This window comes from Chiloscyllium plagiosum, unplaced genomic scaffold (genome assembly GCF_037043375.1).
Source record: "Chiloscyllium plagiosum isolate Xiang-an unplaced genomic scaffold, Cpla_swu_hap1 HiC_scaffold_7, whole genome shotgun sequence".
NCBI lineage: Eukaryota > Metazoa > Chordata > Chondrichthyes > Orectolobiformes > Hemiscylliidae > Chiloscyllium > Chiloscyllium plagiosum.
Genome location: NW_028270145.1, coordinates 119,937,578 through 119,961,552, shown reverse-complemented (window position 1 = coordinate 119,961,552; position 23,975 = coordinate 119,937,578). Strand labels below are relative to the sequence as shown.

Below are 23,975 nucleotides of genomic sequence, written 5' to 3'. Positions count from 1 at the left end.
GTGTCTATATTTCAGCAACATTTTGTGTAAATTTGGGTTTGTGACAATATTCCCTCTGAACTGCTGCCATTGGGAGGACTGCACAGGGTCAGTGAGAATTAAACATTGGTATCTGGGTGTGGAGTGAGTATCTGGTTGGTTTTCTGTCTGTCTGAAATCAATAATTAACTTGTAAGTATTCTGTAGCCATGGTGATTGCTTTTATCACTTTTTTTAAAGATCTGACTTTCCAGTGAACCACAAATGAATTTCTGTTCATTTTAGAATGTTATGGCCCAGCAAGGTAAATAATAGGGCCCCAAGTTTTGTTTGTGCTATTTGGAATTTACTTTAGGGAAAGGTCCATAGTTTGGGGAGGGAGATTTGTGCTTTTTTTACGTTTTTGCTTTAATTAGGGAAGCCCTGTGAAGCCCTTATCATAGGATAGCAGTGGAGACCAGTGCTTCTGAGAAGGGAAGGATGTGTAGGGAATGAGGTTTCTTTGAATGAGCAGTTAGTATTAACCCCAGATCAGGCGTGTTGGAATAAAACCCTGAAGGGGTTTCTTAAAGCTGAGTACATTGAAGCTTGAGTGTATAAAAGCTCAAGGACAAAACTATCTGCAGCTGAAATCACAAGTAACTCAAACCTACCAAGAACATAGAACAGAGAACATAGAACAATACAGCACAGAACAGGCCCTTCGGCCCACGATGTTGTGCCGAACATTTGTCCTAGCTTAAGCACCTATCCATGTACCTATCCAATTGCCGCTTAAAGGTCACCAATGATTCTGACTCTGCCACTCCCACAGGCAGCGCATTCCATGCCCCCACCACTCTCTGGGTAAAGAACCCACCCCTGACATCTCCCCTATACCTTCCACCCTTCACCTTAAATTTATGTCCCCTTGTAACACTCTGTTGTACCCGGGGAAAAAGTTTCTGACTGTCTACTCTATCTATTCCTCTGATCATCTTATAAAGCTCTATCAAGTCACCCCTCATCCTTCGCCGTTCCAACAAGAAAAGGCCTAGCACTCTCAACCTATCCTCGTACGACCTATTCTCTATTCCAGGCAACATCCTGGTAAATCTTCTCTGCACCCTCTCCAAAGCTTCCACATCTTTCCTAAAATGAGGCGACCAGAACTGCACACAGTACTCCAAATGTGGCCTTACCAAGGTCCTGTACAGCTGCAACATCACTTCACGACTTTTGAATTCAATGCCTCTGCTAATGAATGCTAATACACCATAGGCCTTCTTACAAGCTCTATCCACCTGAGTGGCAACTTTCAAAGATCTATGAACATAGACCCCAAGATCCCTCTGCTCCACCACCTTACTAAGAACCATACCGTTAACCCTGTATGCCGCATTCTTATTTGTCCTTCCAAAATGGACAACCTTACAGTTGACAGGGTTGAACTCCATCTGCCACTCCTCAGCCCAGCTCTGCATCATATCTAAGTCCCTTTGCAGCCAACAACAGCCCTCCTCACTATCCACAACTCCACCAATCTTCGGATCATCTGCAAATTTACTGACCCACTCTTCCACTCCCTCTTCCAAGTCATTAATAAAAATTACAAACAGCAGAGGACCCAGAACTGATCCCTGTGGAACTCCACTTGTAACTGGGCTCCAGGTTGAATATTTACCATCTACCACCACTCTCTGACTTCGACCGGTTAGCCAGTTCTCTATCAATTGGCCAAATTTCCCACTATCCCATGCCTCCTGACTTTCTGCATAAGCCTACCATGGGGAACCTTATCAAATGCCTCACTAAAATCCATGTACACTACATCCACTGCTCTACCCTCATCCACATGCTTGGTCACCTCCTCAAAGAGTTCAATAAGACTTGTAAGGCAAGACCTACCCCTCACAAATCCGTGCTGGCTGTCCCTAATCAAGCAGTGTCTTTCCAGATACTCATAAATCCTATCCCTCAGTACCCTTTCCATTGCTTTGCCTACCACCGAAGTAAGACTAACTGGCCTGTAATTCCTGGGGTTATCCCTATTCCCTTTTTTGAACAGGGGCACGACATTCTCCACTCTCCAGTCCCTTGGTACCACTCCTGTTGACAGTGAAGACGAAAAGATCATTGCCAACAGCTCTGCAATTTCCTCTCTTGCTTCCCACATAATCCTAGGATATATCCCGTCTGGCCCGGGGGACTTGTCTATCCTTAAGTTTTTCAAAATGCCCAACACATCTTCCTTCCTAACAAGTATCTCCTCTAGCTTACCAGTCCGTTTCACACTCTCCTCTTCAACAATACGGTCCCTCTCATTTGTAAATACTGAAGAAAAGTACTCATTCAAGACCTCTCCTATCTCTTCCGACTCAATACACAGTCTCCCACTACTGTCCTTGATTGGACCTACCCTCGTTCTCGTCATTCTCATGTTTCTCACATACGCATAAAATGCCTTGGGGTTATCCTTGATCCTATCCGCCAAAGATTTTTCATGCCCTCTCTTAGCTCTCCTAATCCCTTTCTTCAGGTCCCTTCTGGCAATCCTGTATCCCTCCAATGCTCTGTCTGACCTTGTTTCCTCAACCTTATGTAAGCCTCCTTCTTCCTCCTTACAAGACATTCAACCTCACACGACCATCTCTTTCCTGCCTGACAGGTACATACATATCAAGGACACGTCGTATCTGTTCCTTGAAAAGTTCCACATTTCAACAACATCCTTCCCTGACAGCCTATGCTCCCAATTTATGCTCCTCAGATCCTGTCTTGCAGCATCGTATTTACCCTTCCCCCAATTGTAAAACCTACCCTGTTGCATGCACCTATCTCTCTCCATAACCAAGGTGAAAGTCACAGAATTGTGGTCACCATCACCAAAATGCTCACCCACTAACAAGCCCATCACTTGTCCCGGTTCGTTACCGAGTACCAAATCCAATATGGCCTCCCCTCTGGTTGGACAATCTACATACTGAGTTAGAAAAGCTTCCTGGACACACTGCACAAACACTGCCCCATCCAATCTACTTGATCTAAAGAGCTTCCAATCAATATTTGGGAAGTTGAAATCGCCCATGACTACTACCTTGTGACTTCTGCACCTTTCCAAAATCTGTTTCCCAATCTGTTTCTCCACATCTCTGCTGCTATTGGGGGGCCTATAGTAAACACCCAACAAGGTGACCGCACCTTTCCTATTTCTGACTTCAGCCCATACTATCTCCAAAGGCAGATCCCCCTCGAACTGCCTTTCTGCAGCCATTATACCATTTCTAATTAGCAACGCCACACCCCCTCCTTTTTTACCACCCTCCCTAATCTTACTGAAACACCTGTAACCAGGAACCTCCAACAACCATTCCTGTCCCTCTTCTATCCACGTTTCCGTGATGGCCACAACATCGTAGTCCCAGGTACCGATCCACGCCTTAAGTTCACCCACCTTATTTCTGATGCTCCTTGCGTTGAAGTATACACACTTGAGCACATCTCTGTGTCCGCAAGTATTCCCTGTCAGTGCTACCTTCTCCACAGCCTCCCTACATTCTTGGACATCCTGACAAACAGCTAGCCTACTTGCTGGACTACAAGTCCGGATCCCATCCCCCTGCCAAATTAGTTTGAACTCCCCTGAAGAGTGCTAGCAAATCTACCTCCCAGGATATTGGTGCCCTTCTGGTTCAGGTGCAACCCGTCCTGCTTGTACAGGTCCCACCTTCCCCAGAATGCAGTCCAATTGTCCAAATACCTGAAGCCCTCCCTCCTACACCATCCTTGCAGCCACGTGTTCAACTGCACTCTCTCCCTATTCCTTGCCTCACTGTCACGTGGCACCAGCAACAACCCAGAGATGACGACTCTGTCCGTCCTAGCTTTCAGCTTCCAGCCTAACTCCCTGAGCTCCTGAATGACCTCTCCACCCCTCTTCCTACCTATGTCGTTGGTGCCAACGTGCACCACGACTTCTGGCTGCGCACCCTCCCCCTTAAGGATTCTGAAGACACGGTCCGAGACGTCTCGGACCCTGGCACCCGGGAGGCAACAAACCATCCGAGAGTCTCGCCCATGTCCACAGAACCGCCTGTCCGTCCCTCTAGAGTCTCCGATAACTAGCGCTCTCCTCCTCTCCCCCTTTCCCGTCTGAGCCTCAGAGCCAGACCTCGCGCCACAGACCCGGTCACTGCAGCTTACCCCTGCTAGGCCGTCCCCCCCCCCCCCCAACAGTATCCAAAGCGGTATACTTATTGTTGATGGGAACGACCACAGGGGATCCCTGCATTGCCTGCTTCCTCCCCTTCCCACCTCTAACTGTTACCCAGCTACCTCTGTTCTCTGGCGTAACTATGTCCCTGTAGCTTCTATCTATCACCCTCTCAGCCTCTCGAATAATCCTCAGTTCATCCAACTCCAGCTCCAGTTCCCTAACGCTGACAGTGAAGTTAGACAGAGAGAGAGAAACAGAATTAACATTTTGAACCTGGTATGACTCACCTTAAAGTTGGAAAGTAATGTTTTTTATACTGTTAACTGGGGGTGGGGGGAGGGTGTGGGCTGTGGAACAGATGTTGAGAGTGTCCAGAGGAAAAGACACCAGGAGTGATAATGGTGGGAGAGGAGTGATAGTGGTGTAAAACAGGTGTCAATGATCGGTGTGATGTGGAGGAGTTGTGTTGGACTGGGGTGGACAAAGTCAAATATCACACAACATCAGGTTATAGTCCAACAGGTTTATTTGGTAGCACTAGCTTTCGGAGCTCCCGATACCTGACAAAGGAATGGGACTCCGAATGAGAGGAGTGGGAGAAATGGCTCCACTCTACTGACAGCAACGTTAACAAGACAGAGATCAGACAGAACTCCTCACGCTGGACTTACTGTTTCAGACAAAATGATCAGTGTAAGATGTTGACAGTGGAGGGTGTGGTGACAGTGGGGGGGGGGGGGGTGACAGTGGGGGGTGTGGTGACAGTCGGGGGGGTGTGGTGACAGTGGGGGGGTGGTGACAGTGGGGAGGGTGTGGAGACAGTGGAGGGTGTGGTGACAGTGGGGGGGTGGTGATAGTGGGGGGTGTGGTGACAGTGGGGGTGGTGGTGACAGTGGAGGCTGTGGTGACAGTGGGGGGGTATGGTGACAGTGGGGGGTATGGTGACTGTGGGGGGGTGGTGACAGTGGGGGGTGTGGTGACAGTAGAGGGTGTGGTGACAGTGGAGGGGGTGGTGACAGTGGGAGGGTGACAGTGGGGGGGGGATGGTGACTGTCGGGGAGGGTGGTGACTGTGGGGGGGGTGACAGTGGGGGGTGGTGACAGTGGGGCGTGTGGTGACAGTGGGGGGTATGGTGACAGTGGGGGGGTGGTGACAGTGGGGGGTGTGGTGACAGTGGGGGGGTATGGTGACAGTGGGGGGTGTGGTGACAGTGGGGGGTGGTGACAGTGGGGGGTGTGGTGACAGTGGGGGGTATGGTGACAGTTGGGGGGTGGAGACAGTGGGGGGGTGGTGACAGTGGGGGGGGTGGTGACAGTGGGGGGTATGGTGACAGTGGGGGGGTGGTGACAGTGGGGGGTGTGGTGACAGTGGAGGGTGTGGTGACAGTGGGGGGTGTGGTGACAGTCGGGGGGGTGTGGTGACAGTGGGGGGGTGGTGACAGTGGGGAGGGTGTGGAGACAGTGGAGGGTGTGGTGACAGTGGGGGGGGTGGTGATAGTGGGGGGTGTGGTGACAGTGGGGGTGGTGGTGACAGTGGAGGCTGTGGTGACAGTGGGGGGGTATGGTGACAGTGGGGAGTATGGTGACAGTGGGGGGTATGGTGACTGTGGGGGGGTGGTGACAGTGGGGGGTGTGGTGACAGTAGAGGGTGTGGTGACAGTGGAGGGGGTGGTGACAGTGGGAGGGTGACAGTGGGGGGGATGGTGACTGTCGGGGAGGGTGGTGACTGTGGGGGGGTGACAGTGGGGGGTGGTGACAGTGGGGGGTGTGGTGACAGTGGGGGGTATGGTGACAGTGGGGGGGTAGTGACAGTGGGGGGTGTGGTGACAGTGGGGGGTATGGTGACAGTGGGGGGTGTGGTGACAGTGGGGGGTGGTGACAGTGGGGGGTGTGGTGACAGTGGGGGGTATGGTGACAGTGGGGGGGTGGAGACAGTGGGGGGGTGGTGACAGTGGGGGGTGTGGTGACAGTGGGGGGTATGGTGACAGTGGGGGGGTGGAGACAGTGGGGGGGTGGTGACAGTGGGGGGGTGGAGACAGTGGGGGGTGGTGACAGTGGGGGGTGTGGTGACAGTGGGGGGGTGGTGACAGTGGGGGGCGTGGTGACAGTGGAGGGGTGGAGACAGTGGGGGGCGTGGTGACAGTGGGGGGTGTGGTGACAGTGGGGGGTATGGTGACAGTGGGGGGTGTGGTGACAGTGGGGGGGTGGTGACAGTGGGGGGTATGGTGACAGTGGGGGGTATGGTGACAGTGGGGGGTGTGGTGACAGGTGGGGGGTGTGGTGACAGTCGGGGGGGTGTGGTGACAGTGGGGGGTGTGGTGACAGTGGGGGGGTGGAGACAGTGGGGGTGTGGTGACAGTGGGGTTGTGGTGACAGGTGGGGGGCGTGGTGACAGTCGGGGGGGTGTGGTGACAGTGGGGGGTGTGGTGACAGGTGGGGGGTGTGGTGACAGGTGGGGGGCGTGGTGACAGTCGGGGGGGTGTGGTGACAGTGGGGGGTGTGGTGACAGTGGGGGGTGTGGTGACAGGTGGGGGGTGTGGTGACAGTGGAGGGTGTGGTGACAGGTGGGGGGTGTGGTGACAGGTGGGGGGCGTGGTGACAGTCGGGGGGGTGTCGTGACAGTGGGGGGTGTGGTGACAGTGGGGGGTGTGGTGACAGGTGGGGGGTGTGGTGACAGGTGGGGGGTGTGGTGACAGTGGGGGGTATGGTGACAGTGGGGTGGTGGAGACAGTGGGGGGGTGGTGACAGTGGGGGGTGTGGTGACAGTGGGGGGGTGGTGACAGTGGGGGGGTGGTGACAGTGGGGGGGTGGAGACAGTGGGGGGGTGGTGACAGTGGGGGGTGTGGTGACAGTGGGGGGTATGGTGACAGTGGGGGGGTGGAGACAGTGGGGGGTGTGGTGACAGTGGGGGGTATGGTGACAGTGGGGGGTGTGGTGACAGTGGGGGGATGGAGACAGTGGGGGGGTGGAGACAGTGGGGGGGTGGTGACAGTGGGGTGTGTGGTGACAGTGGGGGTGTGTGGTGACAGTGGGGGGTGTGGTGACAGTGGGGGGGTGTGGTGACAGTGGAGGGGGTGGTGACAGTGGGGGGTGTGGTGACAGTGGGGAGTGGAGGCAGTGGGGGGGTGGAGACAGTGGGTGGGTGGTGACAGTGGGGGGTGTGGTGACAGTGGGGTGTGTGGTGACAGTGGGGGGTATGGTGACAGTGGGGGGGTGGAGACAGTGGGGGGGTGGAGACAGTGGGGGGGGTGACAGTGGGGGGTTTGGTGACAGTGGGGGGCGTGGTGACAGTGGGGGGGTGGAGACAGTGGTGGGGTGGAGACAGTGGGGGGGTGGAGACAGTGGGGGGGTTGTGACAGTGGGGGGTGTGGTGACAGTGGGGGGTGTGGTGACAGTGGGGGGTATGGTGACAGTGGGGGGGTGGAGACAGTGGGGGGTGTGGTGACAGTGGGGGGTATGGTGACAGTGGGGTGTGTGGTGACAGTGGGGGGTATGGTGACAGTGGGGGGGTGGAGACAGTGGGGGGGTGGAGACAGTGGGGGGTGGAGACAGTGGGTGGTGTGGTGACAGTGGGGGGTGTGGTGACAGTGGGGGGGTGGAGACAGTGGGGGTGTGGTGACAGTGGGGGGTGTGGTGACAGTGGGGGGTGTGGTGACAGTGGGAGGTATGGTGACAGTGGGGGGGTGGAGACAGTGGGGTGTGTGGTGACAGTGGGGGGCTGTGGTGACAGTCGGGGGTGTGGTGACAGTGGAGGGGGTGGTGACAGTGGGGGGTGTGGTGACAGTGGGGGGGTTTGGTGACAGTGGGGGGGTGGTGACAGTGGAGGGGGTGGTGACAGTGGGGGGGTGGTGACAGTGGGGGGTGTGGTGACAGTGGGGGGTGTGGTGACAGTGGGGGGTGGAGACAGTGGGGGGGTGGAGACAGTGGGGGGGTGGAGACGGGGGGGGTGGTGACAGTGGGGGGTGTGGTGACAGTGGGGGGTGTGGTGACAGTGGGGGGTATGGTGACAGTGGGGGGGTGGTGACAGTGGGGGGGTGGAGACAGTGGGGGGGGGTGGAGACAGTGGGAGGGTGGTGACAGGTGGGGGGCGTGGTGACAGTGGGGGGTATGGTGACAGCGGGGGGGTGGAGACAGTGGGGGGTGTGGTGACAGTGGGGGTATGGTGACAGTGGGGGGTATGGTGACAGTGGGGGGGTGGAGACAGTGGGGGGGTGGTGACAGTGGGGGGTGTGGTGACAGTGGGGGGGTGGAGACAGTGGGGGGGTGGAGACAGTGGGGGGTGTGGTGACAGTGGGGGGCGTGGTGACAGTGGGGGGTATGGTGACAGTGGGGGGATGGAGACAGTGGGGGGTGTGGTGACAGTGGGGGGTGGAGACAGTGGGGGGGTGGAGACAGTGGGGGGGTGGAGACAGTGAGTGGGTGGTGACAGTGTGGGGTGTGGTGACAGTGGGGGGTGTGGTGACAGTGGGCGGTATGGTGACAGTGGGGGGGTGGAGACAGTGGGGGGGTGGAGACAGTGGGGGGGGTGACAGTGGGGGGTGTGGTGACAGTGGGGGGCGTGGTGACAGTGGGGGGATGGTGACAGTGGGGGGGTGGAGACAGTGGGGGGGGTGGAGACAGTGGGGGGGTGGTGACAGTGGGGGGTGTGGTGACAGTGGGGGGTGTGGTGACAGTGGGGGGTATGGTGACAGTGGGGGGGTGGAGACAGTGGGGGGTGTGGTGACAGTGGGGGGTATGGTGACAGTGGGGGGTGTGGTGACAGTGGGGGGTGTGGTGACAGTGGGGGTGTGGAGACAGTGGGGGGGTGGAGACAGTGGGGGGGTGGAGACAGTGGGGGGTGTGGTGACAGTGGGGGTGTGGTGACAGTGGGGGGTGTGGTGACAGTGGGGGGGTGGAGACAGTGGGGGGGTGGAGACAGTGGGGGGGTGGAGACAGTGGGTGGTGTGGTGACAGTGGGGGGTGTGGTGACAGTGGGGGGGTGGAGACAGTGGGGGGGTGGTGACAGTGGGGGGTGTGGTGACAGTGGGGGGTGTGGTGACAGTGGGGGGGTGTGGTGACAGTGGGGGGGTGGAGACAGTGGGGGGTGTGGTGACAGTGGGGGGTATGGTGACAGTGGGGGGTGTGGTGACAGTGGGGGGGTGGAGACAGTGGGGGTGTGGAGACAGTGGGGGGTGTGGTGACAGTGGGGGTGTGGTGACAGTGGGGGGGGTGGAGACAGTGGGGGGGTGGAGACAGTGGGGGGGTGGAGACAGTGGGGGGTGGTGACAGTGGGGGGTGTGGTGACAGTGGTGGGTATGGTGACAGTGGGGGGGTGGAGACAGTGGGGAGGTGGTGACAGTGGGGGGGTGGAGACAGTGGGGGGGTGGTGACAGTGGGGGGTGTGGTGACAGTGGGGGGTGTGGTGACAGTGGGGGGGTGGTGACAGTGGGGGGCGTGGTGACAGTGGAGGGGTGGAGACAGTGGGGGCGTGGTGACAGTGGGGGGTGTGGTGACAGTGGGGGGGTGGTGACAGTGGGGGGTATGGTGACAGTGGGGGGTATGGTGACAGTGGGGGGTGTGGTGACAGTGGGGGGGGTGGAGACAGTGGGGGGGGGTGACAGTGGGGGGTGTGGTGACAGTGGGGGTGGTGACAGTGGAGGGGGTGGTGACAGTGGGGGGTGTGGTGACAGTGGGGGGTGTGGTGACAGTGGAGGGGGTGTGGTGACAGTGGAGGGGGTGGTGACAGTGGGGGGGTGTGGTGACAGTGGGGGGGTGGTGACAGTGGGGGGGGTGGAGACATTGGGGGGGTGGAGACAGTGGGGGGGTGTGGTGACAGTGGGGGTGTGGTGACAGTGGAGGGGGTGGTGACAGTGGGGGATGTGGTGACAGTGGGGGGGTGTGGTGACAGCGGGGGGTGTGGTGACAGTGGGGTGGTGTGGTGACAGTGGGGGGGTGGTGACAGTGGAGGGGGTGGTGACAGTGGGGGGTGTGGTGACAGTGGGGGTTGTGGTGACAGTGGGGGGTATGGTGACAGTGGGGGGGTGGAGACATTGTGGGGGTGGAGACAGTGGGGGGGTGGAGACAGTGGGGGGGTGGTGACAGTGGGGGGTATGGTGACAGTGGGGGGGTGGAGACAGTGGGGGGTGTGGTGACAGTGGGGGGTATGGTGACAGTGGGGGGTGTGCTGACAGTGGGGGGGTGGAGACAGTGGGGGGGTGGAGACAGTGGGGGTTGTGGTGACAGTGGGGGGTGTGGTGACAGTGGGGGGGTGGAGACAGTGGGGGGTGGAGACAGTGGAGGGGTGGAGACAGTGGGGGGTGTGGTGACAGTGGGGAGTGTGGTGACAGTGGGGGGTGTGGTGACAGTGGAGGGAGAGGTGACAGTGGGGGGTGTGGTGACAGTGGGTGGTGTGGTGACAGTGGGGGGGGGTGACAGTGGGGGGTGTGGTGACAGTGGGGGGCGTGGTGACAGTGGAGGGGGAGGTGACAGTGGGTGGTGTGGTGACAGTGGGGGGTTGGAGACAGTGGGGGGGTGGTGACAGTGGTGGGGTGGTGACAGTGGGGGGCGTGGTGACAGTGGGGGGTGTGGTGACAGTGGGGGGTATACTGACAGTGGGAGGGTGTGGTGACAGTAGAGGGTGTGGTGACAGTGGGGGGTGTGGTGACAGTGGGGGGTGTGGTGACAGTGGGGGGGTGGAGACAGTGGGGGGTATGGTGACAGTGGGGGGGTGGAGACAGTGGGGGGTATGGTGACAGTGGGGGGTATGGTGACAGTGGGGGGGGTGACAGTGGGGGGTGTGGTGACAGTGGGGGGTATGGTGACAGTGGGGGGGTGGAGACAGTGGGGGGGTGGAGACAGTGGGGGGGTGGTGACAGTGGGGGGGGTGGTGACAGTGGGGGGGTGGTGACAGTGGAGGGGGTGGTGACAGTGGGGGGGTGGTGACAGTGGGGGGGGTGGTGACAGTCGGGGGGGTGGTGACAGTGGGGGGGGTGGAGACAGTGGGGGGGTGGTGACAGTGGAGGGGATGGTGACAGTGGGGGGTGGAGACAGTGGGGGTGTGGTGACAGTGGGGGGGTGGTGACAGTGGGGGGGGTGGTGACAGTGGGGGGCATGGTGACAGTGGGGGGGTGTTGACAGTGGGGGGCGTGGTGACAGTGGGGGTGGTGGTGACAGTGGGGGGGGTGGTGACAGTGGGGGGCGTGGTGACAGTGGGGGGCGTGGTGACAGTGGGGGGCGTGGTGACAGTGGAGGGGGTGGTGACAGTGGGGGGGGTGGTGACAGTGGGGGGCGTGGTGACAGTGGGGTGTGTGGTGACAGTCGGGGGGTGTGGTGACAGTGGGGGGTGTGGTGACAGGTGGGGGGGTTGGTGACAGTGGGGGGTGTGGTGACAGGTGGGGGGGTGGTGACAGTGGGGGGCGTGGTGACAGTGGGGGGTGTGGTGACAGGTGGGGGGGTTGGTGACAGTGGGGGGTGTGGTGACAGGTGGGGGGGTGGTGACAGTGGGGGGCGTGGTGACAGTGGGGGGCGTGGTGACAGTGGGGGGCGTGGTGACAGTGGAGGGGGTGGTGACAGTGGGGGGGTGGTGACAGTGGGGGGGTGGTGACAGTGGGGGGGGGTGGTGACAGTGGGGGGCGTGGTGACAGTGGGGGGCGTGGTGACAGTGGAGGGGGTGGTGACAGTGGGGGGGGTGGTGACAGTGGGGGGGGTGGTGACAGTGGGGGGGGGTGGTGACAGTGGGGGTGTGGTGACAGTGGGGGGGGGGTGACAGTTGGGGGGGCGTGGTGACAGTGGGGGGCGTGGTGACAGTGGGGGGCATGGTGACAGTGGAGGGGGTGGTGACAGTGGGGGGGGTGGTGACAGTGGGGGGGGGTGGTGACAGTGGGGGGTATGGTGACAGTGGGGGGGTGGAGACATTGGGGGGGTGGAGACAGTGGGGGGGTGGAGACAGTGGGGGGGTGTGGTGACAGTGGGGGGCGTGGTGACAGTGGAGGGGGAGGTGACAGTGGGTGGTGTGGTGACAGTGGGGGGTTGGAGACAGTGGGGGGGTGGTGACAGTGGTGGGGTGGTGACAGTGGGGGGCGTGGTGACAGTGGGGGGTGTGGTGACAGTGGGGGGTATAGTGACAGTGGGAGGGTGTGGTGACAGTAGAGGGTGTGCTGACAGTGGGGGGTGTGGTGACAGTGGGGGGGTGGAGACAGTGGGGGGTATGGTGACAGTGGGGGGGTGGAGACAGTGGGGGGTATGGTGACAGTGGGGGGTATGGTGACAGTGGGGGGGGGTGACAGTGGGGGGTGTGGTGACAGTGGGGGGTATGGTGACAGTGGGGGGGTGGAGACAGTGGGGGGGTGGAGACAGTGGGGGGGTGGTGACAGTGGGGGGGGGTGGTGACAGTGGGGGGGTGGTGACAGTGGAGGGGGTGGTGACAGTGGGGGGGGTGGTGACAGTGGGGGGGGTGGTGACAGTGGGGGGGTGGTGACAGTGGGGGGGGTGGAGACAGTGGGGGGGTGGTGACAGTGGAGGGGATGGTGACAGTGGGGGGTGGAGACAGTGGGGGGGTGGTGACAGTGGGGGGGTGGTGACAGTGGGGGGGGGGTGACAGTGGGGGGCGTGGTGACAGTGGGGGGGTGTTGACAGTGGGGGGCGTGGTGACAGTGGGGGTGGTGGTGACAGTGGGGGGCGTGGTGACAGTGGGGGGCGTGGTGACAGTGGAGGGGGTGGTGACAGTGGGGGGGGTGGTGACAGTGGGGGGCGTGGTGACAGTGGGGGGGTGGTGACAGTGGAGGGGATGGTGACAGTGGGGGGTGGAGACAGTGGGGGGGTGGTGACAGTGGTGGGGTGGTGACAGTGGGGGGCGTGGTGACAGTGGAGGGGGTGGTGACAGTGGGGTGTGTGGTGACAGTCGGGGGGTGTGGTGACAGTGGGGGGTGTGGTGACAGGTGGGGGGGTTGGTGACAGTGGGGGGTGTGGTGACAGGTGGGGGATGTGGTGACAGGTGGGGGGGTGGTGACAGTGGGGGGCGTGGTGACAGTGGGGGGCGTGGTGACAGTGGGGGGCGTGGTGACAGTCGGGGGGTGTGGTGACAGTGGGGGGTGTGGTGACAGGTGGGGGGGTGGTGACAGTGGGGGGCGTGGTGACAGGTGGGGGGGTGGTGACAGTGGAGGGGGTGGTGACAGTGGGGGGGGTGGTGACAGTGGGGGGCGTGGTGACAGTGGGGGGCGTGGTGACAGTGGAGGGGGTGGTGACAGTGGGGGGGTGGTGACAGTGGGGGGGGGTGGTGACAGTGGGGGGTGTGGTGACAGTGGGGGTGGGGGTGACAGTGGGGGGGGCGTGGTGACAGTGGGGGGCGTGGTGACAGTGGGGGGCATGGTGACAGTGGAGGGGGTGGTGACAGTGGGGGGGGGTGGTGACAGTGGGGGGTATGGTGACAGTGGGGGGGTGGAGACATTGGGGGGGTGGAGACAGTGGGGGGGTGGAGACAGTGGGGGGGTGGTGACAGTGGGGGGTATGATGACAGTGGGGGGGTGGAGACAGTGGGGGGTATGGTGACAGTGGGGGGTGTGCTGACAGTGGGGGGGTGGAGACAGTGGGGGGGGTGGAGACAGTGGGGGTTGTGGTGACAGTGGGGGGTGTGGTGACAGTGGGGGGGTGGAGACAGTGGGGGGTGGAGACAGTGGAGGGGTGGAGACAGTGGGGGGTGTGGTGACAGTGGGGAGTGTGGTGACAGTGGGGGGTGTGGTGACAGTGGAGGGGGAGGTGACAGTGGGTGGTGTGGTGACAGTGGGGGGTTGGAGACAGTGGGGGGGTGGTGACAGTGGTGGGGTGGTGACAGTGGGGGGCGTGGTGACAGTGGGGGGTGTGGTGACAGTGGGGGGTATAGTGACAGTGGGAGGGTGTGGTGACAGTAGAGGGTGTGGTGACAGTGGGGGGTGTGGTGACAGTGGGGGGTGTGGTGACAGTGGGCGGGTGGAGACAGTGGGGTGTATGGTGACAGTGGGGGGGTGGAGACAGTGGGGGGTATGGTGACAGTGGGGGGTATGGTGACAGTGGGGGGGGGTGACAGTGGGGGGTGTGGTGACAGTGGGGGGTATGGTGACAGTGGGGGGGTGGAGACAGTGGGGGGGTGGAGACAGTGGGGGGGTGGTGACAGTGGGGGGGGTGGTGACAGTGGGGGGGTGGTGACAGTGGAGGGGGTGGTGACAGTGGGGGGGTGATGACAGTGGGGGGGGTGGTGACAGTGGGGGGGTGGTGACAGTGGGGGGGGTGGAGACAGTGGGGGGGTGGTGACAGTGGAGGGGATGGTGACAGTGGGGGGTGGAGACAGTGGGGGGGTGGTGACAGTGGGGGGGGTGGTGACAGTGGGGGGGGTGGAGACAGTGGGGGGGTGGTGACAGTGGGGGGGTGGTGACAGTGGGGGGGGTGGTGACAGTGGGGGGGTGTTGACAGTGGGGGGCGTGGTGACAGTGGGGGTGGTGGTGACAGTGGGGGGGGTTGTGACAGTGGGGGGGGTGGTGACAGTGGGGGGGGTGGTGACAGTGGGGGGCGTGATGACAGTGGGGTGTGTGGTGACAGTCGGGGGGTGTGGTGACAGTGGGGGGGTTGGTGACAGTGGGGGGTGTGGTGACAGGTGGGGGGGTGGTGACAGTGGGGGGCGTGGTGACAGTGGGGGGCGTGGTGACAGTGGAGGGGGTGGTGACAGTGGGGGGGGTGGTGACAGTGGGGGGGGTGGTGACAGTGGGGGGGGGTGGTGACAGTGGGGGGCGTGGTGACAGTGGGGGGCGTGGTGACAGTGGAGGGGGTGGTGACAGTGGGGGGGGTGGTGACAGTGGGGGGGGTGGTGACAGTGGGGGGGGTGGTGACAGTGGGGGGTGTGGTGACAGTGGGGGGGTGGTGACAGTGGGGGGGGGCGTGGTGACAGTGGGGGGCGTGGTGACAGTGGGGGGCATGGTGACAGTGGGGGGCGTGGTGACAGTGGGGGGGTGGTGACAGTGGGGGGGTGGTGACAGTGGGGGGCGTGGTGACAGGTGGGGGGTGTGGTGACAGGTGGGGGGGTTGGTGACAGTGGGGGGCGTGGTGACAGTGGGGGGGTTGGTGACAGTGGGGGGTGTGGTGACAGGTGGGGGGGTTGGTGACAGTGGGGGGCGTGGTGACAGTGGGGGGGTTGGTGACAGTGGGGGGTGTGGTGACAGTGGAGGGGGTGGTGACAGTGGGGGGGTGGTGACAGTGGGGGGCGTGGTGACAGGTGGGGGGTGTGGTGACAGGTGGGGGGGTTGGTGACAGTGGGGGGCGTGGTGACAGTGGGGGGTGTGGTGACAGTGGGGGGTGTGGTGACAGGTGGGGGGGTTGGTGACAGTGGGGGGTGTGGTGACAGTGGGGGGTGTGGTGACAGGTGGGGGGGTTGGTGACAGTGGGGGGTGTGGTGACAGTGGGGGTGTGGTGACAGTGGGGGTGTGGTGACAGTGGGGGGTGTGGTGACAGTGGGGGTGTGGTGACAGGTGGGGGGGTTGGTGACAGTGGGGGGTGTGGTGACAGTGGGGGGGTGTGGTGACAGTGGGGGGGTGGTGACAGTGGGGGGGGGGTTGGTGACAGTGGGGGGGGTGGTGACAGTGGGGGGGGGTGGTGACAGTGGGGGGGGTGGTGAAAGTGGGGGGGTGGTGACAGTCGGGGGGGTTGGTGACAGTGGGGGGGGGGTTGGTGACAGTGGAGGGGGTGGTGAAAGTGGGGGGGTGGTGACAGTGGGGTGTGTGGTGACAGTCGGGGGGGTTGGTGACAGTGGGGGGGGGGGTGGTGACAGTGGGGGGGGGGTGACTGTCAGGGCAGGGGGGCTGGTGACTGTCCCAGTGGAGCTGGCTGTAATGGGGAGGATGATTCTCTGTTTGTTGGAATGATCCGGTGGGAATAAGGACAAGGGGACTCCCACCACTGAACTTGACTCTCTTTCTCTCTCCACAACTGCAGCCAGACCTGTTGAGTTTCTCCAACACTTTCTCTGTTTGTTTCTCAACTCACCCCATGATCTTCAACAATTTGTGCTCAGCGCCCATGTGTCCTGCATGCTCTGTTTAATCATTCCGCTAAGAAAATAATTGGCAGGAAAATAAAGGTTGGAATTGTCTGTGGGAGGGTTTGGGGAGGTGGGTCTGAGTGACGTGGTCCATGGTTGGGAGGGGATTCATAACAGAATCAGCTCGAGAAGTTTGACGAGACCCATCTCAACACTGGCATCACTCACTCTGTGTTTTTCGGAGTGAGCTGATGAGATTCTCACAAGGCCACGGTGCTAGGAATTATTGTTAAACACCTCATACACATCCAAATTCACCTCATTAATATTCGGAATATTCTGAAGAAGAAACATTAACTCTGTTTCTCTCTCCACAGAAAATGCCAGATCTGCTGAGTTTCTCCAGCATTTTCTGTTAATATCCCACTGCCTGCCATGTCCAGGAGTAAATGCAGAAACTGTGCACGACCCCCGGACTGACAAAGTGGGTTTGCGTATACAGTGGGATTTTAAAGATGGTGTGAGTGTCCGGTGATTTCTGGGATATCCACTGAGTTGGGTGAGTTGTGGTTGTTGGTTTGCTCACTGAGCTGGTGGGTTGTTAAGCAGTTGTCTCCGTGCTGGGTAACATCGTCAGTGTGACTGCCCTGAAGCACTGGTGTTCTATTCCGCTTGGTATTGATATGATCCGGTCTGTTACGGTGGGTATTGCCATTTCCGGTTTTGCTCTGCAGTGGTTTGTATATGGGATATATTTCGACATTCCTGAATGAAAACCAGGCCTCGAGGAATTCCCGTGTATGTCTCCGGTTAGCCAGTCCCAGGACAGTCAAACTGATGGCCCTGTTTGTCTGTGTGTACTGAGGTAAGGGAGAGTTGGCTGTGTTGTGATGCTGCGAGTTGATGTTTGGGTATCTTTAAGTCATCATTGTCCACAGGAATAGTGCCAGAAGGCTGGAGGGTAGCTAATGTTGTCCCTTTGTTCAAGGGGAGTAGAGACAACCCTGGAAATTATAGACCAGTCAGCCCTACATCTGTTGTGGGTAAAGTGTTGGAAAAGGTTATAAGAGATAGGATTTATAATCATCTAGAGAGGAATGATTTGATTAGGAATAGTCAACACGGTTTTGTGAAGGACAGGTCGTGCCTCACAAACCTTACTGAGTTCTTTGAGAAGGTGACCAAACTGGTGGATGAGAGTAAACTGGTTGATGTGGTGTATTTGGATTTCAGCAAGGTGTTCGATAAGGTTCCCCACAGTAGGCTTTTGTACAAAATGTGGAGGAATGGGATTGTGGGAGATATAGCAGTTTGGATCAGTAATTGGCTTGCTGAAAGAAGACAGAAGGTGGTGGTTGATGGGAAATGTTCATCCTGGAGTCCAGTTACCGGTGGTGTACCACAAGGGTCGGTGTTGGGTCCACTGCTGTTCGTCATTTTTATAAACGACCTGGATGAGGGTGTAGAAGGGTGGGTTAGTAAACGTGTGGATGACACTAAGGTCAGTGGAGTTGTGGATAGTGACGAAGGATGTTGTAGGTTACAGAGGGACATAGATAAGCTGCAGAGCTGGGCTGAGAGGTGACAAATGGAGTTTAATGTGGAAAAGTGTGAGGTGATTCACTTTGGAAGGAGCAACAGGAATGCAGACTACAGGGCTAATGGTAAGATTCTTGAAAATGTAGAGCAGAGAGATCTCGGTGTTCATGTATATATATCCCTGAAAATTGTCACCCAGGTTGATAGGGTGTTAAGAAGGCATACGGTGTGTTTTATTAATATAGGGATTGAGTTTCGGGGCCACGAGGTTATGCTGCAGCTGTACAAAACTCTGGTGTGGCCGCACTTGGAGTATTGTGTACAGTTCTGGTCACCGCATTATAGGGAGGATGTGGAAGCTTTGGAAAAGGTGCAGAGGAGATTTACTGGGATATTGCCTGGTATGGAGGGAAGGTCTTACGAGGAAAGGCTGAGGGACTTGAGGCTGTTTTCGTTAGAGGGAAGGTTGAGAGGTGACTTAATAAAGACATATAAGATAATCAGAGGGTTAGATAGGGTGGACAGGGAGAGCCTTTTTCCAAGTATGGTGACGGTGAGCATGAGGGGACATAGCTTTAAATTGAGGGGTGATAGATATAGGACAGATGACAGAGGTAGTTTCTTTACTCAGAGAGTAGTAGGGGGTGTGGAACACACTGCCTGTAACAGTAGTAGACTCACCAACTTTAAGGGCATTTAATGGTCATTGGATAGACATATGGACAAGAATGGGATAGTGTCGGATAGATGGGCTTCAGATCGGTTCCACAGGTCGACACAACATCGAGGGCCGAAGGGCCTGTACTGCGCTGTAACGTTCTATGTGCTCTCCAGATTGCTAGTTTTTTGCCAGTCTAGAGTTTATGTGAGTCAGTACACAGGATTTTGTACGTTGTGTTGGTCCTGTATGTTGTGGGTACAGAGTCCTTTGTTCTCATGAGCAGTTGGTGCAGTGTGGGTGTGGATCGGTGTGCTGTCATGATCCCTAGTTATTGTCAGAGGGTGGTTGTCGTTTCTGATATGGTTTCGGGTAGAGGGACCAGTGTCCTTTTGGCATTGTCTGTCTGATAGACATTGGTGGATGAAGCTGTTGGGTCTCCGTGTTTGTACAGGAGCTGTGCCTCACCCCTGTGTAGGTCTGGAGTGGCTACAGTCTGGGAATGGTGCATGGTCAGATAGGACAGAAATCTGACATGAGCAGCAACTTGTTGTGGGGAAGGGTAGGGAGATAATGAGGTGAGTTTAGTCAGATATAGACAGAGAACCTCATGAGGACAAACCCTCCAAAAATATTAACACAACTTAGATTTAATCAAATAAATGATGAGATCCAACTAATGGTGTTTGATTTTTATTCTGTCACATATAGTCTCACACACACTTACTCATTGACACACTCACACACCCTCATTACCAACAGGAGATTCCAACATCCTCCACATCTCCATCAACATCACCGTCTCCTTCTGACCATTTACTCATCTCTCTGCACTCCCTGTGACCCAGCCACCCATCCCCCCTCCCACCCCCACCCCCTCCCTGTCACAGTCCCCCCCAGCCCCTCCCTGTCACATTCCCCCCACCCCCCCTCATCACATTCCCCCCACACCCCTTCCCTGTCATATTCCCCCCCACCCCCACCCTGTCATATTCCCCCCCACCCCCACCCTGTCACATTCCCCCCCACCCCCACCCTGTCATATTCCCCCCACCTCCTCCCTGTCACAGCCTCCCCACCCCTCCCTGTCACATTCCCCCCACCCCCTCCCTGTCACATTCGCCCCCCACCCCACCAGCATCACAGGGTCACAGCAGGTCAGAGAGTGTCCTGTTAAGCCAGCAGTCTTGGCGTGAGATGGGGTGAAGGGAATTAAAGTGAACACTGTCCTGGTCTTTGTTGGTTTGAGTTTGTGCTCGCAATGGGCTGGGTCATTATGGGATGGCAGCTTTCCTGCAGACTGAGGCCTGAGAGAAGGTGGCCATGTCAATGCTCCAGACTGGGACCCTTTGAGCTGGTGATGACGGTGCTGTCTGTTTGCAGGTGAAGAGTTTGTCCAGTTCAGTGAGTAGAGGACACAGGGATTGGGAGGGGGTGGGGGTGCAAGATCCCAGCACCCAGGACAGTGGCAAGGACGAAGAGCTTCCTCCTCGTGCTCTCAGGTGCTGTTTCCTTGTTCCTGCTCAAACAGCAGCATTGCCAGCTGGGAGCGTGAGCCCAGTGCCTGGATGTTACTCTGCACACAGTGGTGATAGATCTCCTCGCTCACTCGCGGGTTACACAGCCGCTGGCTGTACTTCTGCCTCAGGCCTGGCTCCACGGCACGGAAGACGTGGAGGTTAGAGTACTGCACAAACATCTCGTACAGGTCCAGGCTCTCCAGGATCTCCTCGTTCTCCAGGGCGTCAGACGCCATTCTCCCGCGTGCGGCCATGTAATCTGAGTTGTAGAAACAGGCAGCATCGAAGAAATCGCGGTCAAAGTGGCCGGAATCCTTCAGCAGGTCAATGGTCAGTGGCTGGGGCTGGTTGTGATAGGCCACCTCTGGGTTATATTCCTGGAAGTGGATGGGAAAGAAGACTTGCCATTGGTTGATGGAGTTCATGCGACAGCGGTTAAGGAACTCAAAGTTGACCTCCATGTTGATGCCGGCCACAAAAAACAAGGTGTCTACCGGATGCTTCTTGGAAATGATGTCCATGATTTTCAGTTGGCACGGTGAGTCTGTCTTCACACTAATCCAGGGAATCTTCGATTCCGGGTACTTCCTCTCACAGTCCACGATCTTGGCTTTGACACTGCTGAAGATATCGTTCTGATTGACCCTCTGAGCTTCAAAGGGGTCATAGATGAAGAGGAGGGTGAGGATTGCGTTCTCGTTACTCTCCAGCGCATTGACAGCATACAGCTCGATGAAGCGAATGGCCTGTTCCCTCTCATGGACGGTGAGGGGCAGGATGATGTGGACCCTGGTGGCCTCAGTCACGTAGGGCATGGGGATGATCTCGATGTCACTGAGAGGCCTGACCAGGTACACCCTCTTGGTGATGGAGCGACTGTGCCCTTTCTGAGTGAGCACCTGCAGCTGTAGGTCCAGGGTATACTCCATGCCCCTGGTGGGGTCAAACCTCCGATAACCATTCACCAGCTGCTCCTTCCGCAGCTCCAGGGTGGGCAGATACTTCTTGTTCAGCTCCTCCACTGCTGTCTCGATGATGTTGCTGATGTCCATCTTGTCGATCCCACGCAACTCACACTTTGGTGAGCCGTCGATGCACGAGAAGAGCTGTTCCTCAGTGAAATAATCCCAGCGCAGGACCTCGAACCGCGTGCGGGGCTCAAAAGGAGGGTTAATCCCCACCGGCCAACTGCTCACCTTCTCCCCTTCAGCCATCAGCCCACTCACATTCCGGATTTCATCCTGAAAACATGAGGCACAACAGAGGGTTAGAACCAGAGAAGGCCATTCAGCCCTGTGGGCATAGTAGAGACAGGAGGAGGTCACTTAGTCTCTTCAACCATGACAACAGTTGGCCATTATTGGCACGGTGGCTCCGTGGTTAGCACTGCTGCCTCACAGCACCAGGGACCCAGGTTCGATTCCAGCCTCGGGCAACTGACTGTGGGGAGTTTGCACATTCTCCCCGTGTCTGTGTGGGTTTCCTCCGGGTGCTCTGGTTTCCTCCCACAGTCCAAAGATGTGCAGGTTAGGATGGATTGGCCATGGGGAATTTCCCGTAGTGTTCAGGCTAGGTGGGTTAGCCATGGGAAACACAGGAATAGGGAAGGGGGGGGGGGTTGGGTCTGATTGGGCTGTTCCTTGCAAAGCTGATGGGTTCATTATCACTGAGTCTCAAAACCTATATGGCCATGAGAGGACTGGAAAATGGGGTTAGAATAGGGCTGAAGGGTCTGTTACTGGGCTGTAAAAAACTCAATGCTTTTTACACAGAAATGGGAGATGGGCCATTCAGCCCATTGAATTCCTCAATCCCTGACAAAAAAATTAACAAATCTCTGGAAAACTCCAACTGCCGTCAGCATCTACAGATTCCGGGACAGCCACTTCCAAATCCCGATTCCCATCAGGGTGAGGAAGCACTTCCTGACATCACCCCAACCCCTGCTCAAATTGGAATGTTTAGGACCTTGTCCCTCCCTCCCAGAGGTAACAGTTCTCTCTTATGACCCAAGTGGATTCTTTAATTATCTCAAACACCCTGAAGGGATCACAGGGGAGTATAAGCACGGTGTGTAGGAATTGTTCAAACCCAACCTGTAAATCATGGGGACCGTGCTCAATAACCCCCCCCTCCTCCTTGACATTCTTCACAAAAGTCACCTGCCATTTCCCTTTTCCCAACGTCCCCAGAGAGTCTTCACTCTCCCTCCAGCCCGGTCTGCCTCCACATTCCCAGTCAGTTAGTCAGCATCACAGCCTCCATCACAATCACAGCTAACCACCAGAGACCAGGATACAAGGCCAGCATGTAGCCCACTAACTGACCCCTGATCATCAGGAAGCACTAGACAGGGGCTGTGTCAGTTTCTCGGTGTAGGGCTTGGATCTGTGGGTGCCTCTGATATAACTCCCTGTCGCTCTGTGTACGTGTGCCTGCACCCATCTGCATCTCTGACACATTTTATTATTCAAGGGATGTGGGTGTCACTGACTGGGCCCAGCATTTACTGCCCGTCCCTAGTTGCCCCTTGAGAAGGTGGGGGTGAGCTGCCTTCTTGAACTGCTGCAGTCCATGTGCTGTGGGTAGACCCACAATGCCCTTAGGGAGGGAATTCCAGGATTCTGACCCAGTGACACTGAAGGAACGGTGATATATTTCCAAGTCAGGATGGTGACGGGCTGGGAGAGGAACTTGCAGGGGGTGGTGTTCCCATGTATCTGCTGCCCTTGTCCTTCTCGATGGAAGTGGTTGTGGGTTTGGAAGGTGCTGTCTGAGGGTCTTTGGTGAGTTTCTGCAGTGCATCTTGTAGATGGTACACACTGCTGCTACTGAGTGTGGGTGGGGGAGGGAGTGGGTGGTGAAGTGGATGGTTGGGGTGCTGCTTAATGTTAAAAGGAGATGGTTCAATCTTCTCTTATTGATGATGGTCACAGCCTGGCATTTATGTGGCGCGAATGTTACTTGCCCCTTGTCAGCCCTAAGCCTGGATATTGTCCAGATCTTGTTCCATTTGAACATGGACTGCTCCAGTACCTGAGGAGTGCTGAATGGTGCTGAACATTGTGTAATCATCGGTGACCATCCCCACTTCTGACCTTAGGTATCTTTGTGTCAGTGTGTGTTTATATCTCAGTGTCAGTCTGTATCTCAGTGTCAGTTTGTATCTCAGTGTGTGTCTGTTTCTGTGTCAGTCTGTATCTCAATGTGTGTCTGTATCTCAGTGTGTGTCTGTATCTCAGTGTCAGTCTGTATCTCAGTGTGTGTCTGTTTCTGTGTCAGTCTGTATCAGTGTGTGTTTGTATCTCAGTGTCAATCTGTATCTCAGTGTGTGTCTGTGTTTCAGTGTCAGTCTGTATCTCAGTGTCAGTCTGTATCTCATTGTGTGCCTGTGTCTCAGTGTCAGTCTGTATCTCTGTGTGTGCCTGTGTCTCAGTGTCAGTCTGTGTCTCAGTGTCACTCTGTATCTCTGTGTGTGCCTGTGTCTCAGTGTCAGTCTGTGTCTCAGTGTGTGTCTGTATCTGTGTCAGTTTGTATTTCAGTGTGTGTCTGTATCTGTCAGTCTGTATCTCAGTGTGTGTCTCTATCTCAGTGTGTGTCGGTATCTCAGTGTCAGTCAGTATCTCATTGTGTCTGTTTCTGTGTCAGTCTGTATCAGTGTGTCTGTATCTCAGTGTCAGTCTGAAGCTCAATGTGTGTCTGTATCTCAGTGTCAGTCAGTATCTCAGTGTGTGTCTGTACCTGTGTCAGTCTGTATCTCAGTGTGTGTCTGTGTTTCAGTGTCAGTCTGTATCTCAGTGTCAGTCTGTATCTCTGTGCGTGCCTGTATCTCAGTGTGTGTCTGTATCTGTGTCAGTCTGTAGCTCATTGTGTGCCTGTGTCTCAGTGTCAGTCTGTATCTAATTGTGTGCCTGTGTCTCAGTGTCAGTCTGTGTCACAGTGTGTGTCTGTCTGTCGGTGTGTGTCTGAATGTCGGTGTGCGTGTGTATGTCAGTGTGTGTCTGTATGTTGGTGTGCATCGGTATGTCGGTGTGTGTCTGTATGTCAGTGTGTGTCTGTATGTCGGTGTGTATCTGTATGTCGGTGTGTGTCTGTATATTGGTGT

The 23,975-nt window shown here is 57.5% G+C and overlaps 1 protein-coding gene across 1 annotated transcript in view; it reads right to left on the bottom strand.

Annotated features, from left to right (window-relative positions):
* Positions 1-19,764: 19,764 nt before the first annotated feature.
* The window catches only part of LOC122551861 (chondroitin-polymerizing factor, non-catalytic subunit-like), a 111,056-nt gene continuing 106,845 nt past the window's right edge, over positions 19,765-23,975 (bottom strand). Inside the window, exon 4 of the mRNA XM_087989434.1 lies at positions 19,765-21,111. Within this exon, the coding sequence (XP_087845560.1) occupies positions 19,849-21,111 (1,263 nt within the window). The 3' untranslated portion in view covers positions 19,765-19,848. The remainder of the gene's footprint in view (positions 21,112-23,975) is intronic.